The following is a 15,250-nucleotide window of genomic DNA, read 5'->3' on the forward strand; positions in this document are numbered from 1 at the left end:
TGGAGAATGCTAACTAACAGACGTTTCAGCAAAAGGAAAGGAGAAATAAAGTCGGAGATAACGAAGGTCACGACATTTGTTTGAATAGGGTTGAAATAATGACCCGTGCGCAGGAGTTGAAAGGAGCACTAGATGAATTACTTAGACTGGTTGGAAGCGGGCCTGAAATGGAGCCCATGAAATTGGTACGTTGTCACAAGTGTGGGGTTGAGTTGGATGAGGATCAAACCGGTGAAATACACGCACCGGGATTGACTCATGAGGAACTACCACCAATTACAGAACATGCAAAGCAGGGAGGAGATGAACATTGTGATTCTCAGGTGAGGATGGAAGCGGGATACAATGAAAACGATGACAGGGCTGACTTTGTGGGGGTCAACCGAACTGAAGTAGACACAGGGATTACAGTTGAACGAGAAGAGGAACCACTGTCTAAGGAAGGGGAGTTCAGTATGGTGAACTTGGAGAAATTGTCAATGGACACAGTGAAAGAAAACAACGATACACAAACGACATCAAAGATTACGAACACTTATAATAGGAGGACAAAAGATAACGATATGGGGACCGAAAAAGCTTTGGTGTTATGGGTAGGTGGTGCCAAGAAAGGAGAAAGTGACAGTGACATTATACCAGTGATGGAAGAGAAAGAACGGTCCTTTGATCATCTCGAGGGCTATCAGGGTGAGGATACTTCAGGAGCTGATGTGTTCGAAGTTGGTCACCCACCTTCAAACTGGGTGTTACATAAAATTCAGGAATTCAGTAAGTTGGTTGGCGTGTCATGTGATGGGTATGAAAGTAGATTGCTACAATTATTCAAGGAGTTGGAGGCTAATAGGGGACAAGACATCAGTACACATGGAAATAAATTAAGAAAAAAGGGTGATCGTGAGCTTAAGAGGCTCGAATGGTCAGTAAACTACGCTGGTAAGGGTGGCGAGACCAAGAAATGAACAATGGGGAGGGGTTATGGAGTGTTACAATGATGCCAAAACTCATTTGTTGGAACGTAAGGGGTCTCAATGAGGTTAGTAAAAGGCTTGGTGTTCGTCATTTGCTAAGGGGATGGGGTGCAAATCTTGTTTGCCTACAAGAAACTAAGATGGAGTTTATCTCGAGGGCGGTGATTCGTAGTTTATGGGGAGGAGATCATGTTGGATATCAGTTTTTGGGGTCATCAGGGATTTCAGGAGGCGTGTTGGTGATGTGGGACACTAGAGTGCTTGAGATGAAGGAGGTGAGTATAGGGGTGTTCTCTATATCGATTTCTTTCAAAAATTGTGAGGATGGATTTCGGTGGATGTTCACAGGAGTTTATGGGCCTAATTCTGATGACAGTAGAGTGGGTTTGTGGGATGAACTGGCTGGAATGAGGGCTTGGTGGAATCTCCCTACATGTATTGGGGGTGATTTCAACGTGATTCGATTTCCGTCGGAGAGGTCGAGTGGTGGGAGACTAACTAGGGCAATGGAGGAGTTCTCAGATTTTATTAGGGAGAATTTGTTGGTGGATTTACCTATGATTGGGGGAGATTTTACCTGGTCATCCAATCGGGATCATCCCGTTCTGTCTCGTATTGATAGGTTCTTGATTTGTGGGGAGTGGGAGTCTAAATATTCAGATGTCACTCAGAGAAGATTGGGGAGGGTATACTCGGATCATTTTCCTATTATGTTATCGGGGAATAGAAGGGGTGGTGGAAGAAGACCTTTCAAGTTTGAGAAGATGTGGTTGAAAGTAGAACGTTTTAGGGAGCGAGTACAGACGTGGTGGACTTCCTATGAAGTCAGTGGGTCTCCTTGTTTTGTTTTGGATCAGAAGCTAAAGGCGTTGAAAGGGGACTTAAAAAAATGGAATGAGGAAGTTGTAGGCAATGTTAACTGTAGTAAAAATCAGTGTCTGTCAGAAATAGAGGAATTGGATAGGCGGGAGGAGAGTGAGGGGTTGACTGGGGAGGAGAAGGAGAGACATAGAGGATTAAAGGAAGAGATGGAGAGGTTGGTAGAGATGGAGGAGATTAATTGGCGACAGAAATCTAGAGTTACTTGGTTGAAAGAGGGGGATAAATGCACTAAATTCTTCCACAGGGTCGCCAATTCTAATAGGAGGAACAACTTCATCACAGTTTTGGAGGTGGATGGGGTTACTTATGAGGAACCACAGGAAATTGGAAGCTAACTGGTTCATTTTTATCAGAACCTCTATCGGGAGCAATTTGAATGGAGACCAGAATTGGAGGGATTGCATTTTTCTACAATCAATGAGGATGATGCCCGATGGATGGAGAGACCATTTGGGGAGGATGAAATTAAGGAGGTCGTTTTCAACATGAACGATGATAAGGCCCCGGGACCGAACGGTTTCTCGTTCTCATTCTACAAAGCGTGTTGGGATGTGGTTCGACTGAACATTGTGAATACTTTATCTTATTTTTTTGAACGTGGCAGATTTCAGAGAAGTTCTAATGCCACATTTATTGTGCTCATCCCTAAGAAACCGGGAGCGACTGATATTAAGGACTTTCGCCCCATTAGCCTTGTCAGCGGGGTGTATAAGATTATTTCGAAAGTCCTGGCAAACAGATTAAAGGAGGTACTGGGAAAAGTAGTGTCCAAGTTTCAGAATGCATTTGTAAAAGGACGTCAGATTTTGGACTCTGTGCTTATAACGAATGAATGCATAGATTCAAGAATGCGCCTAAGGGCCCCAGGGATGCTTTGTAAGCTAGATATTCAGAAGGCTTACGACCATGTGAATTGGGGTTTCTTGTTATATATGCTCAGGCGCTGTGGCTTTGGGGATAAATGGTGTAAATGGATTCAATTCTGTATTTCTACTGTTTCATTCTCAGTTTTGGTCAACGGAACACCAGAAGATTATTTCCGGAGCAATAGAGGCTTGAGACAAGGGGATCCATTATCCCCATTGTTATTTGTCATTGTGATGGAGGCTCTCAGTAGGATGATTGAAAGAGCAGTGAGAGCGGGTTTGATAAAGGGTTTTATGGTTGATCAATTGCAGGTGTCTCATCTGTTATTTGCAGATGACACGCTGATCTTATGTGATGCAGATGTAGAACAATTCAGGAACTTGCGCCGTCTGCTCTTATGTTTTGAAGCGGTGTCTGGTTTGAAAATTAATTTGAGAAAGTCTGAGGCTATCCCAGTTGGGGAGATTAATAATGTCGAGGAGCTGGCTGATATATTGGGTTGTAAGGTTGCGCAGTTGCCGATGTCATATCTAGGACTCCCATTAGGGGCACGATTTAAAAGTACCCATATCTGGAATGGTATTGTAGAAAGGATGGAGAGAAGGTTAGCAGGGTGGAAGCGTATGTACCTTTCTAAGGGTGGTAGACTTACTCTCATTAAATCCACTCTCTCCAATCTCCCTACTTACTTTTTGTCATTGTTCCCCATTCCGATAGCAGTGGCAAAGAGACTAGAGAGGCTTCAAAGAGAATTTCTGTGGGCAGGGTTGGGAGAGGAGAGGAGACTCCATTTGGTCAATTGGGGAGTTGTTTGTTTGCCGATGAGGATGGGAGGTCTTGGGGTGAGGAGCTTTGTGTTGTTCAATAAAGCCTTATTAGGCAAGTGGTTGTGGTGATTTGGAGTGGAGAGGGACAGTTTCTGGAGAGAAATAATTGGGGCGGAGTATGGTGTGACCAATGGGGGATGGTGTACATTTGAGGATCGTGGTTCTTATGGGGTGAGCTTGTGGAGGTATATCCGACGGGGATGGAGTACATTTTTGGACAAACTGAAGTTTGTGGTTGGAAATGGTAATGAGATTAAATTTTGGGATGATTGTTGGTGCGGAGATCAACCGCTGAAGGAGAGATTCCCTTCTTTGTATCGTATTGCCTCAGTGTCCACTGCCATGGTGAGTGATTCCTTAGACATTCATAATGGGAGTTATAGCTGGAATATAACTTTTGGGAGGGATCTTCAGGATTGGGAATTAGAAGATTATTCTCTATTTATGACCATTTTACATGATGCCCAAATTCGGATTGGAGAGAGGGATTGCATCAGGTGGAGGACAGCACAGGATGACATTTTTTCAGTTCGCTCATACTTTGGTTCCCTCATGGGATGTGTGAATAATTCATTCCCATGAAAGTTGGTTTGGCAGTGTAAATTGCCTCCTCGGGTGGCATTCCTATTGTGGACAGTTGTGAGGGGACAGGTCTCAACGGTAGATAATCTTCGTCGTAAAGGTTTTTATGCAACCGAGTGGTGTTATATGTGCAAGAAGGATGGGGAGACGATTGATCATTTGTTCATTCATTGTGATGGTGTACGTTGGATTTGGAACAGTATAATCAGTTCACAATCTATGGATTGGGTGATGCCTCGTCATATAGAGGACGTGATACGGGCATGGCGTAGAAAACTTCGGGATAAGGATAGCAAATTAGTATGGCACCTTATCCCGGGCTGCATTGTTTGGTGCGTGTGGAGAGAAAGGAACAACCGTTGCTTCGAAGACCAAACAAAGACAAGAGAGCAGATAAGAGAAACATTTTACTTTACCTTGTATTCTTGGTTTAATATTGTGGCTAGAAATCCTGTAGATGGGTTGCCTAATTTCATGTTTTTCCTTAATAGCTTAAAGTGATTGTACACCCCCCGTGTATTCTCTTTTAAGTAATAAAATTATTTGATTACCTATCAAAAAAAAAAAAATTTTGCTTCCTTATGGAACAATCCATAAAATTCACTATTGCTTCCACTCAACTCAAGAAACGCACCACCCTCTCTATCTGTAACTTAATCCACAAAGACGACAAAAGTATAATTGTACAAATTTGTCTCGTGCAACATATTTGTCCCATTATGATATCAGTAAACAGTACAGAATCTTGTGGAGTAATGTGTAATAACTTATAAAGTTCTTCTTGGAAATATACAAACTGGTATGTTATAGGTTTGTACTACTAATGACCTTTATTTAACTCCTCAAGGTTTCAGTCGTATATACAAACAGGAAAAGTACAAAATTTCTAAACTGCATTATATAGTGGGAAACTTGAATGAAAACCCATGCAAAAAATGATTTTGTTCTGTTTTAACTAATGTCATAAACAATATGGGTAGACCATGTGAAAAGTACGTGTAATACCCGCCCTGCAACCGCCACTCCTGAAAACAAATTAGATTACTAACGCAGGGCAATAAATTCAGTTTTAATCGAAACGAGTCACCAAATTTGCTGCAGTAATCCTAGAATTTCTAGGTCCAACACCCTTAATGTGTTTTTATAGTTGGTTCAAAAGTTATAATTGGTTGTCATCATAGTTATTTAAGAATTTTGTATATGGGAAATGCCAAAGACCATTTTGACAGCAACGGTTGACAAGCAGTTACAGAGAACAAGAAATATTATGCAATATGTATATCAAATACCACAAACTGGTACTTGTGACTACATAGGAGCAGTCCTTATTAAGCCTTCAAAGACTAATTTATCAATCCTGATAGTACATTTATTAAGATTACAATTTCCACAAATATCAGGAATAACCTATAAGACAGAAGATTATAAATACTGCTTCCACTTTTGTTAATTATTTCTTTATGGTACTCTTCCTAACTAAAAGTCTTTTGCACTGAGAACTGAACAGATTCATAATTCATAAACCTGAGGATCTTAGCTGACATTAGTTACTAATAAAGGAGTTAATTGTTCCAATGATCACTGAACTTAGATCCATGTCTTTGATTGGTCATTGAAATTTAAAATGTCGAGTTTTGGTCACTGAACTTAGGTCCATATTTTCGATTGCTCATTGAAATTTAAAACGTCGAATTTTGGCCATTGAACTTTGAAAAATATTATATATTACTCACTGTAAAATCAACATTTTCAAAATTCAACATTTATGCTAGTAAGTAACGTACAATATTTTCCAAAGTTTAGTGGTCAAAATTCTACATTTTAAGTTTCAGTAAACAATCGAAGACATTGACCTAAATTTACTGACCAAAACTCCACATTTTAAATTTCTGTGACTAATCAAAGACATGAACCTAAGTTCAGTGACCATTGAAAAACTTAATTCACTGATAAACATGTGATGCGTTTTTAGCAAAGTGCTCTTCTATGTATAACATAAATAAGAAATTCGAAAATTTTCCTATATGCACGAGTAAATGCAGAGCTGCATGGAAGCAATGATCAGACTGCTAACCTGAGCCAAAACCCATCCTACAAGCCAATCGATGTCGCTTCTATGATTACATATGACGAGTGCATGTTCTTGACCTAGATGTTCACCAGCACAATTTGATAATTCTCGAGTGAGACAAGCAAGGCACTTCATCCTTTTCCAAGTACAAAGATGAAAATTGAATTCAATAAACATAAGTTTTAGCCTTACCCATCAATTTAAAGGTTTCAGAATCCGTGTACACTTGGATCTGCAATCAGAAGAGTTACAATGAGGGATGGATGGACAGTCAGGTGATTCTGAAGAAGTGACAAAAATTTAAAAATTAAAAGCGGGGATTCTTTTCTTCCTACGCATACGATAACACATCCTTTCTAACTATGATATCTTTCTAAGTAGACAATGCTAGAACTAACAGAAAATGACACATCAAAATAAAATATCCTAAATTTTCTCAATAAGAGATCAATACTAGCTACAAAAATGACATTTGAAGAATTTGAAGTCCATATTTGTGGCAAATGAACTACAGTTACATGGTTCAGATTTTCTTTTGAAGAACTAATCGATTATGTATCTTCTTATTTCTGGCTCTATCAAATTAAATTTAGAAATATAACAGCATAAAATCACATAATAAATAGCTTCTTTACATGTAGATAAAATAAATGTAAAATGATCACAAAATATATAATGTAAAAGCACAAAATTCATTCAGAACATTCTAGCATTTAGGTCCAAGGAGCTTACTAAATTTACCATACCATAGCTTTACCAAAAGATCTTACAAAGTAAAGGCTGAAGCTGTGAGTGCCAAAATGACGTAATGGTAACGACAAATTGTGGCATTGCTCAACAATGAATTACTAAATCATATAGCTTATTGCCATTATTCAAGAAGACTTTAACAAATAGACAGATACATTCCGTGGTACTTGTGAAATTAAAAAAATAAAGATACATTTCATCCACTGTTAAGCATTAAAGTAATGTTTAAGCCTGGTAAACCAAGCCACAACTTTATAACCCTTTAAGTAAACAGTATTTGAAGCTTTAGACCTAACTTCACGAATACTTGCACTTGATTCCAAAGGCACCCAACAATTGTCAGATAACATGGGATCTAGGGGGGAAAAAAAATAAAAAAATCTGTAAAGGTGAAAATAACTTGATCATCGCAACAATTCCCATATTTAGTGATTGAAATTTCCCAGGTGAATCAACAGCAATATTATTACTCTTACATAGAAATAAACCAACTTCACTTAAGAGCCTGGATATTCGAAATTACAGTTACTATGATCCAGACTTTCAATTATAAACCTGTTCTTCATAACATGATGGAGATTGGAGACTAAAAAGACGTTAATGTATTTTAGAAACGAGCTTATGCTGCAATCAACAAATGATATAATCAAACGATGCAATATCAGAAATGCAATGGCATGCTTAGATTTTTTCACCTTAACTCCGGCCCACCAGTCAACCAGCCAAACAAGCTCGAGCCACAACAGCTCTGCCACTGCTCTATTTATCCTCCTGTAAGTGTTCTTCGACAATGGCCTTATTAGCACAAAACATACTGCCTGAAAATCCCCCAATAAACTTTGTCACATTTCTTCGAATTCAAAAATACTTCATGCACGAATAACATATATTAAAACAAAATAACAAGAAAATCACTCAAGAAAAATCAAGTAAAAATTAAAAAATAAAATAAAATTTAGAGACCCTAAAAAACGGTAGCAGATCAGCCAGAGCTAGAGAAAAAGCAGTTTAGTTAGCTCAAATAAATCAATCTTGTATCAGAAACCTTTAAAAAAAAAAAACAAAAAAAAAAACCAATTTTTAATCTTGTCTATTGGGTAAATGCATAACCTGAATGAAATTGACAATGAGCCCAGATAGGAAAAAGAAAACACCCAACGGCACGATAACAGCAGCTGCTGCAATCGCCATAGCCTTGAAATCCCCCAATTTCAGACTACGATTTGTATGTATATGTGCACATAGAGAAAGAAAAATGGAATATTGAATTGAAATTTCTTAATTGATAGCAGAGGGACGTAGGGTGCAATAAAGGAAGGAGAAAATCTGGGAAATTGTGAATGGAAATAATTTCAGGATTCATAAATAATACGTAGTTGATAGATTCATGGAGTGTCAGAGCGTTATTATTAATCGGTTGGAGTTGAGAAAATTGGTTGTGGATTGGTGACAATTACAAGAAAATGCGTATGTGAGAGAGTGACGGATTTTATTTTTATTTTTTTATATTTATATTTATATTTATATTTCTTGTGTTGATTTGCAAAAATGAGAACTGATTTCGATTGAATTAGGAGTCGATTTGAAAAGAAGAACGTCGTTTATCATATGAATATTGATTGCATTTTTGAGAAAGTAGTAGAATCGCGCTTCACGTATAGAGGGCAATTACAGAGGTCGGCTAGGACAAACACAAGGGTGGAGCCCGCACAATTTTTTCCTGTAGCTACAATGAGGGGGCTTACAGTAGAACAGTGCCCTGTACGCAGGGCATTGTTCAAAGTAGTATTATATTTTTAAATAAATAATTTAAATGTTGAGGCTATTTGAGAAATGAATAATTTTATGGTTGAACTTTGTATTATTTGTGTTCCAGTTCAATTTTTTGGGGGCTCTTAGATCCTTGGCTTTTGCAAAATTAGATACATAATTATATTAATAATGCGTAGACTATGCTTTATTTCTAAATTTATAAATTTCAAGATTTAATAGATATTATTTTTAAAAATAATAATAACAACATATTGTCTTTGACTAATATTTAATTATAATTCATGTTGTAAAAATATAAATAAAATTTCTAATACGTTCAATGATAATAACGGCATTATCTTAATCAATGTCTATTTTAATAATTGTATACACTATGAAAATAAAGTAATTTTATTTATCAATTGTTCAAATGTTAATTTTGAGATTTACATACAGTAAATTTACCGTACACACGGTTTGTTCTTCCTCCAACCAATTCTTTTTTCAATACGTCTTAAGTTGTTTCTTCTAAAGTGGAACAATGCCAAAATTTGAAGGAGGATCGAAATATGTATGTAGAGAAAAATATTGTGGCACAATAATAATTGGGTTGGACTATTAAAACTGATGGGCTTGTGGACTGGATAATTTGTCACTTGAGCTGGGCTGATTGGTTTGGCATAAAACCTGTTGCTGAAACCCGTTTTTCTTTAATAAGAACAGACGCTCCAGATCTTGCCAAGTGTCACTCTGCTCACCGTTGATGAGGAACCTTCTAGCTCCTTTGCTATTAAGCTGGCTTCTAGGGTTTGAGAGGCTGTGACTTTTCATTTTTACCAGCTCTCTCTCTCTCTCTCTCTCGAACTCTCTGTTATCTCTCAATTGTTCGTTTTTCGATTCTCATTTGCACTCAGAAAGGCCCCTTGTAGATTTGATTGTAATTTCAGCCCCATAATAGATCTTGAGTGGTTTATAGGGCGTAATCCTTGAGTGGATATTTTAATATGCAGTGTGGGTTGTTGTGTGCGAAATCTTGATGTGATTTCGCCTGAGTGCCATGAATTGTAATCTGTAATTTTTGGAGATTCCGGTTAATATAGTGATTCCTTCCGGTGGCGGAAGCTCAAAAGGGGATTAGGAACTCCGGTTCCGAACCTTTTGCCTTACGACGAAAATATCGTGTTCTTTGCGTTTTCTTTTATGTTTCTTTCAATTGCAGTTTATTATTTCTTATTTTTGTGAAACAAAGGGGGTTGATTTTCTTGAACTCATCATAATTGTGGTATCAGAGCAAGTTGACGGTGGTTCTTAGCGCCAGTGTTGGAAGATTCGAAGGTTTCTTGCACTGGTTCGGTAGAACTTGTTATTTTCGTGAAACCCTAACAAGGTTTCTTTGGTGAGTTCGTTCCATATTATTCGAGTTATTTATATTATAGTTGCCTGTACTGTGAGATCTCTACAACCGAGCCTTAAACCCTAGATTCGTGACTTCTCTTGGCAATACCTATGTCCAGAAACCGCTTGAGTTGTCTGGAATCTTGGGGTTGCCTTGACTTCAGTCATCAATCTAGTTTCATTACATGATTCTTGCATGTACTTCTTACTTTGTACATAGCATATTGTGACTTAGATATATGTGACCTTATATGTGCTGATTTTAAGTAAACTGCCTATTCTATAGTGAATGAACTGTTGGGTTTACTTACTGAATAATTTGACACATATAACTTGTTAAATGTACACTCTAATTTTGTTTATTGTGTATGATATTTGACTTCTTGCAAGTTATATATACTATCATATCTGCAAGTGATCTGTCTGCACACTGTATTATCAAATTGTGTTTTAATTATGTCAACAAAAGTTGAACCGGAAATTTTTAATGGTAAGGGAGACTTAGTCTCTGACACCAGAAAATGCGAGCCATTTTACTTCAACAAAAATATGCTAAAGACATTGATGAGTCATGGCCTAACGATATGGAAGAAATTAAGAAAATTGAATTTGATGAAATTGCATAGAATTATATGTTCTTGCATTTGTCTAACAATGTGTTGAGAGAAATTGGAGAGACAAAAACTGCTGCTGAGTTGTGGAAAAAATTGGAAGATACTTATTTGAATAAAACCATGTCTAATAAAGTGTATATTCCAAAACAATTTTTTGGTTTCAAATTGGACTCATCTCTTGATCCTGAGGCAAATATTGATAGATTCAACAGATTATCGCGTGACCTAACTGACTGTGATGAGAAACTCTCAAAAGATCAGTTGGCTGTGATTTTGTTAAATTCAATAAGTGATAAATATAAAGAAAAATTGCAATCGAGGTATCAAACATTTCGTTTATTAGCAGACTTTGTCCAAGCCTTTAGTTTGTGCCACCCACGATGCCAAACCTTTCAAAAACTCGCAGTGAAAGTTAAATGGATGGAAACTGTTAATTTGACCGTTAGTTGACCAAATATTTAACATTGACCATTATTTTGACTAATTTTAAAAGGATAAAATGGTAATTTTACATTTTTTTAAAAAAATATTTACAATATATTAATAATTAAAACAAAACACAAAAACTCTATTCATCTTCTTCTCCATTCAACCCCTACCCACCCATCCACTTCCCAAATCCAGTTTGGAAAGGTGGAAAAACTATCTTAAACCTGACATCAAGAAAGGATCTCTTATCGAAGAAGAGCAGCGTCTTGTTATCCATCTTCAGGCAAAGCACGGAAACAAGTGGGTGGGTGTGTGTGTAAAAGTTGTACATACTGAAAATCAAGATTTTCTTGAAGTTCTGAGGAGTGTGCAAGCTGGGTTTTTGGGACAATGTTGGGTGGTGGAAATGAAGGGTCTAAAGAAAAGAAGAAGTGTGCAGAGAGTAAAGTTTATACGAGAAAACCATTCAAAGGGCTTAAAAATAGTAAAAATTTGTCAAACGAACAACAGCCAAAAACCCAAGAAATGGTTCCCGAGGGGTCGAATGTGACGAAAATATTAGCTAATTCCTGTGTTGATGCTGCCTCGGATAATTTTTCGAGTTTAAATCATGATGGGTTGGTAGGGAATGGTGGGATTTTGAGGCCGGAGAATAGTATTACCATAAATTTGTCGATGAAGTCGAAACAGGAGGCACGAGAGCTGAAGAGGAAACTGGAGGGTGAGCGGAATATGGTTTGGAGTTTGATGAAGAAGATTGAGGCAAATGAGAAGCAAATAAATGATCATGTGTTTGATAAGAGCTCTGGGAATAACGTGCCCGTGGGACTGCCTCGCATGTTAAAACCATTGAATTAGTTAAGTGTGTCAGTAGTTGAGGATAGTCAGGGTGGGAATGAGAATGTGGAGAAAGAGAAGAGGACCAATTATGATTTTGGTTTTGTGGAGTGGGTGGGTGGGTGAACTAGTTAATAAAGCTATAGCGAGAAAAGAGGGGAGTAGAATGCATGAAATTCGCTGAGGGGAAGAAAAAGCATGCCAATCTAGGGGGGGGGGGGGGTGGGTGGGTAGGGGGTGAATGGAGAAGAAGATGAATAGTGTTTTTGTGTTTTGATTTAATTATTAATATATTGTAATTATTTTTTTGTTGAAAAATGTAAAGTTACCATTTTATCCTTTTAAAATTAGTCAAAATAATGGTCAATATTAAATCTTTGCTCAACTAATGGTCAAATTAACAGTTTCCATCCTTTAGACTTTCACTGTGAGTTTTTGAAAGATTTGGTATCGTAAGTGGCACAAACTAAAAATTTGGGTAAAGTCTGCTAATAAATGAAATGTTTGGTACCTCGACTGCAAATTTCCCTAAATATAAAGATGTTAAAAATGCTATTGAATATTGAAGGGAGACTCTAGCTACTGACGTGATAATAAATGCATTGAGAAATAAAGAATTAGAGTTAAAATCTGAAAAAATAGAATCTATTAGTGGTGAAAATCTGATGGTTAAGTCCAAACCTAATTCAAACCCAAAGATGGCCAATTTCAATAAGAAACCTGGATATAAGAAGAAGGTGAACTTTAAAGATAAAATGAAAAACAAGACTAAGGGTAAAAAAATGTTTTTACTGTCTAGGTGAAGGTTATTTTATCAAAGATTGTCATAAGAGACTTAATGACTTGAAAAATAAGTCTAATAATGATGGTGTTGCTGCCTTAGCTTATAAAAATGAGTACAATGTAGATGAGGTCTATGTTGCTACACACAGTCCACCTAGTCGGGAGTGGATCCTTGACTCAGGTTGCACCTTTCATATGTGTCCTAAAAAAGAGTGATTTAGTGTGTTTGAAAATGTAAATGGAGGTCAAGTGTTAATGGGTAATCACATGTCTTGTCAGGTAAAAGAAATAGGAACAATCACCTTAAGGTTGGATGGTAATAATGAATTGATCTTAGAGAAGACCCAGTATATTCCTGACCTACAAAAAAATTTGATATCCTTGGGTGTCCTAGATGACCTGAACTACAACATTGTGATTAACAAGAGATACATAAAAATCTTGAGGGGCTCTCAATTAGTTGCAGAAGCCCCCAAGAGACACGAACTTTACATTTTACACACTCAAAACTTTTTTAATTCTATATCAGCAGCAATTTCTGCCCCCAATGATAAGTCACAATTATGGCATAAAAGATTGGGCCATATTAGTGACAGAGGACTTCAGATTTTGAAAAAACAAGGTGCCTTTGGTAAAGATATAATTGAGAAACTCAGTTTTTGTGATCATCACATATTATGAAAGCAAAATAGATTACCATTTCTGCCTGAGATGTATAAATCTGTGTCTATTCTTGAATATTTGCATGCTGATCTTTGGGGACCAGCTTCTGTGCCCACACATACTGGTTTCAGATTTTTCTTTTAATCATAGATGATTTTTCTAAAAAAAAACTGGTTCTTTCTGCTTAAAAATAAGTCTGACACTTTTAATGTTTTTAAAGAATGGAAAACATTGATTGAGAATCAAACAAATAAAAAGATTAAAGTGTTGAGGACTAATAATGGACTTGAGTTTTGCAATTATGAATTTGATAAATTGTGCAAATTGCATGGCATTTTGAGACACAGAACGGTGACACACACCCCACAACAAAATGGCTTAGCTAAAAAAATGAACCGAACTATTCTTGAGAAAATTAGATGCATGTTATTAGGTTCTGGTCTTCCCAAATTATTTTGGGGAGAAGTTGCAAAAACTGCTAGTTATCTCATTAACAGAAGCACATCTAGTGCTATACAGTTTTAATCCCTTGAAGAAGTTTGGACAGGAAAATCTGTAGATTTAAGTAATCTTAAAATATTTGGATGTGCGGCCTTTGCACACCAGTCTATGGGAAAACTTGAACCTAGGGCCCTTAAGTATGTTTTCTTGGGCTACGATGAAGGGGTAAAGGGGTATAGATTTTGGATAAGAGAGACCAAAGGTTATAAGATCATTATAAGTAGAAATGTGGTATTTAATGAGATTGATTTACCTTGTTTAAAATCTGAAAATAAAACTAATGAATCTGGTCAGACTGAAAATGAAGGAAGGGAAACTGAAATTGAGGTGGAGCAAGTTAATAATGATAATCTGCAATCTGATCAGAATGAATATAGTGAAATTGAGGTTCAAAATAATGATAAAACTGATCAAATTGAATCTGATTATGAAGTTAATCAACCATTGAATGATTATCAACTTGCTAGAGATAGAGAAATGAAATAAATAAGACCACCTGTGAGATTTGATGATGAAATATCCCTTCTCATGTTCAGGGGTTCATTGAAAATGAACCCGAGTCCTATAAAGATGCTATGAGTAGCAAGGACTCTAAGCATTGGCTGACTGCAATGCCTGATGAATGGAATCATTGAGGAAGAATAAAACATGGACCCTAGTGAAGAGACCTAAAGGAAAGAGAGTTATAGATTGTAAATGAATTTTTAAAATCAAAAGAGGTGAAAAAGACGAGAATGATATTAGATACAAAGCAAGACTTGTGGCTAAGAGTTTTGCCCAAAAAGAAGGAATAGATTTCAATGAAATCTTTTCTCCAGTTGTAAAATTTACAACTGTTAGAGTAATACTTGCTCTAGCAGCTCAATTTAATTGGGAATTGGATCAATTAGATGTAAAAACTGCTTTTTTAAATGGAGATCTTGAAGAAATCATTTTATGGAACAACTTAAAGGTTTTGAAGTGAATAAAAATTCAGACTTAGTATGCCTTCTTAAAAGGTCACTTTATGGTTTAAAACAAGTTCCAAGACAATGGTACAAGATATTTGACACTTTTGTACTTGGACTTGGTTTTAAAAGAAGTAATTTCGATACTTGTCTTTATTGTAAAGGAAATGGAGGTGAGAATTCACTCTATCTTCTACTATATGTGGATGACATGCTTTTCATGACGTAAAGGAAATAGAGTTAATTAAAGACAAATTAAAATCTGAATTTAAAATGAAGGATTTAGGTCCTATTAGAAAAATTTTGGGTATCGAAATTAAAAGAAATAGAAGAGAGAGCACACTAAGTTTAAATCAAAAATCTTATGCTTTAAAAATACTTG

General features: G+C 36.6%; 1 protein-coding gene across 1 annotated transcript in view; it reads right to left on the reverse strand.

Moving 5' to 3' along the window:
* Window positions 1-8,425, reverse strand: part of LOC111370079 (1-acyl-sn-glycerol-3-phosphate acyltransferase 2-like) — a 13,825-nt gene extending 5,400 nt beyond the window's left edge. Inside the window, exons 1-4 of the mRNA XM_022991787.1 lie at window positions 8,058-8,425; window positions 7,643-7,765; window positions 6,390-6,429; window positions 6,201-6,274 (exon numbers count right to left, since the gene is read on the reverse strand). Coding sequence (XP_022847555.1) covers window positions 6,201-6,274; window positions 6,390-6,429; window positions 7,643-7,765; window positions 8,058-8,138 — 318 coding nt within the window. The 5' untranslated portion in view covers window positions 8,139-8,425. The remainder of the gene's footprint in view (window positions 1-6,200; window positions 6,275-6,389; window positions 6,430-7,642; window positions 7,766-8,057) is intronic.
* Window positions 8,426-15,250: the final 6,825 nt, after the last annotated feature.

This window comes from Olea europaea, chromosome 2, assembly GCF_002742605.1.
Source record: "Olea europaea var. sylvestris chromosome 2, O_europaea_v1, whole genome shotgun sequence".
Classification (NCBI taxonomy): domain Eukaryota; kingdom Viridiplantae; phylum Streptophyta; class Magnoliopsida; order Lamiales; family Oleaceae; genus Olea; species Olea europaea.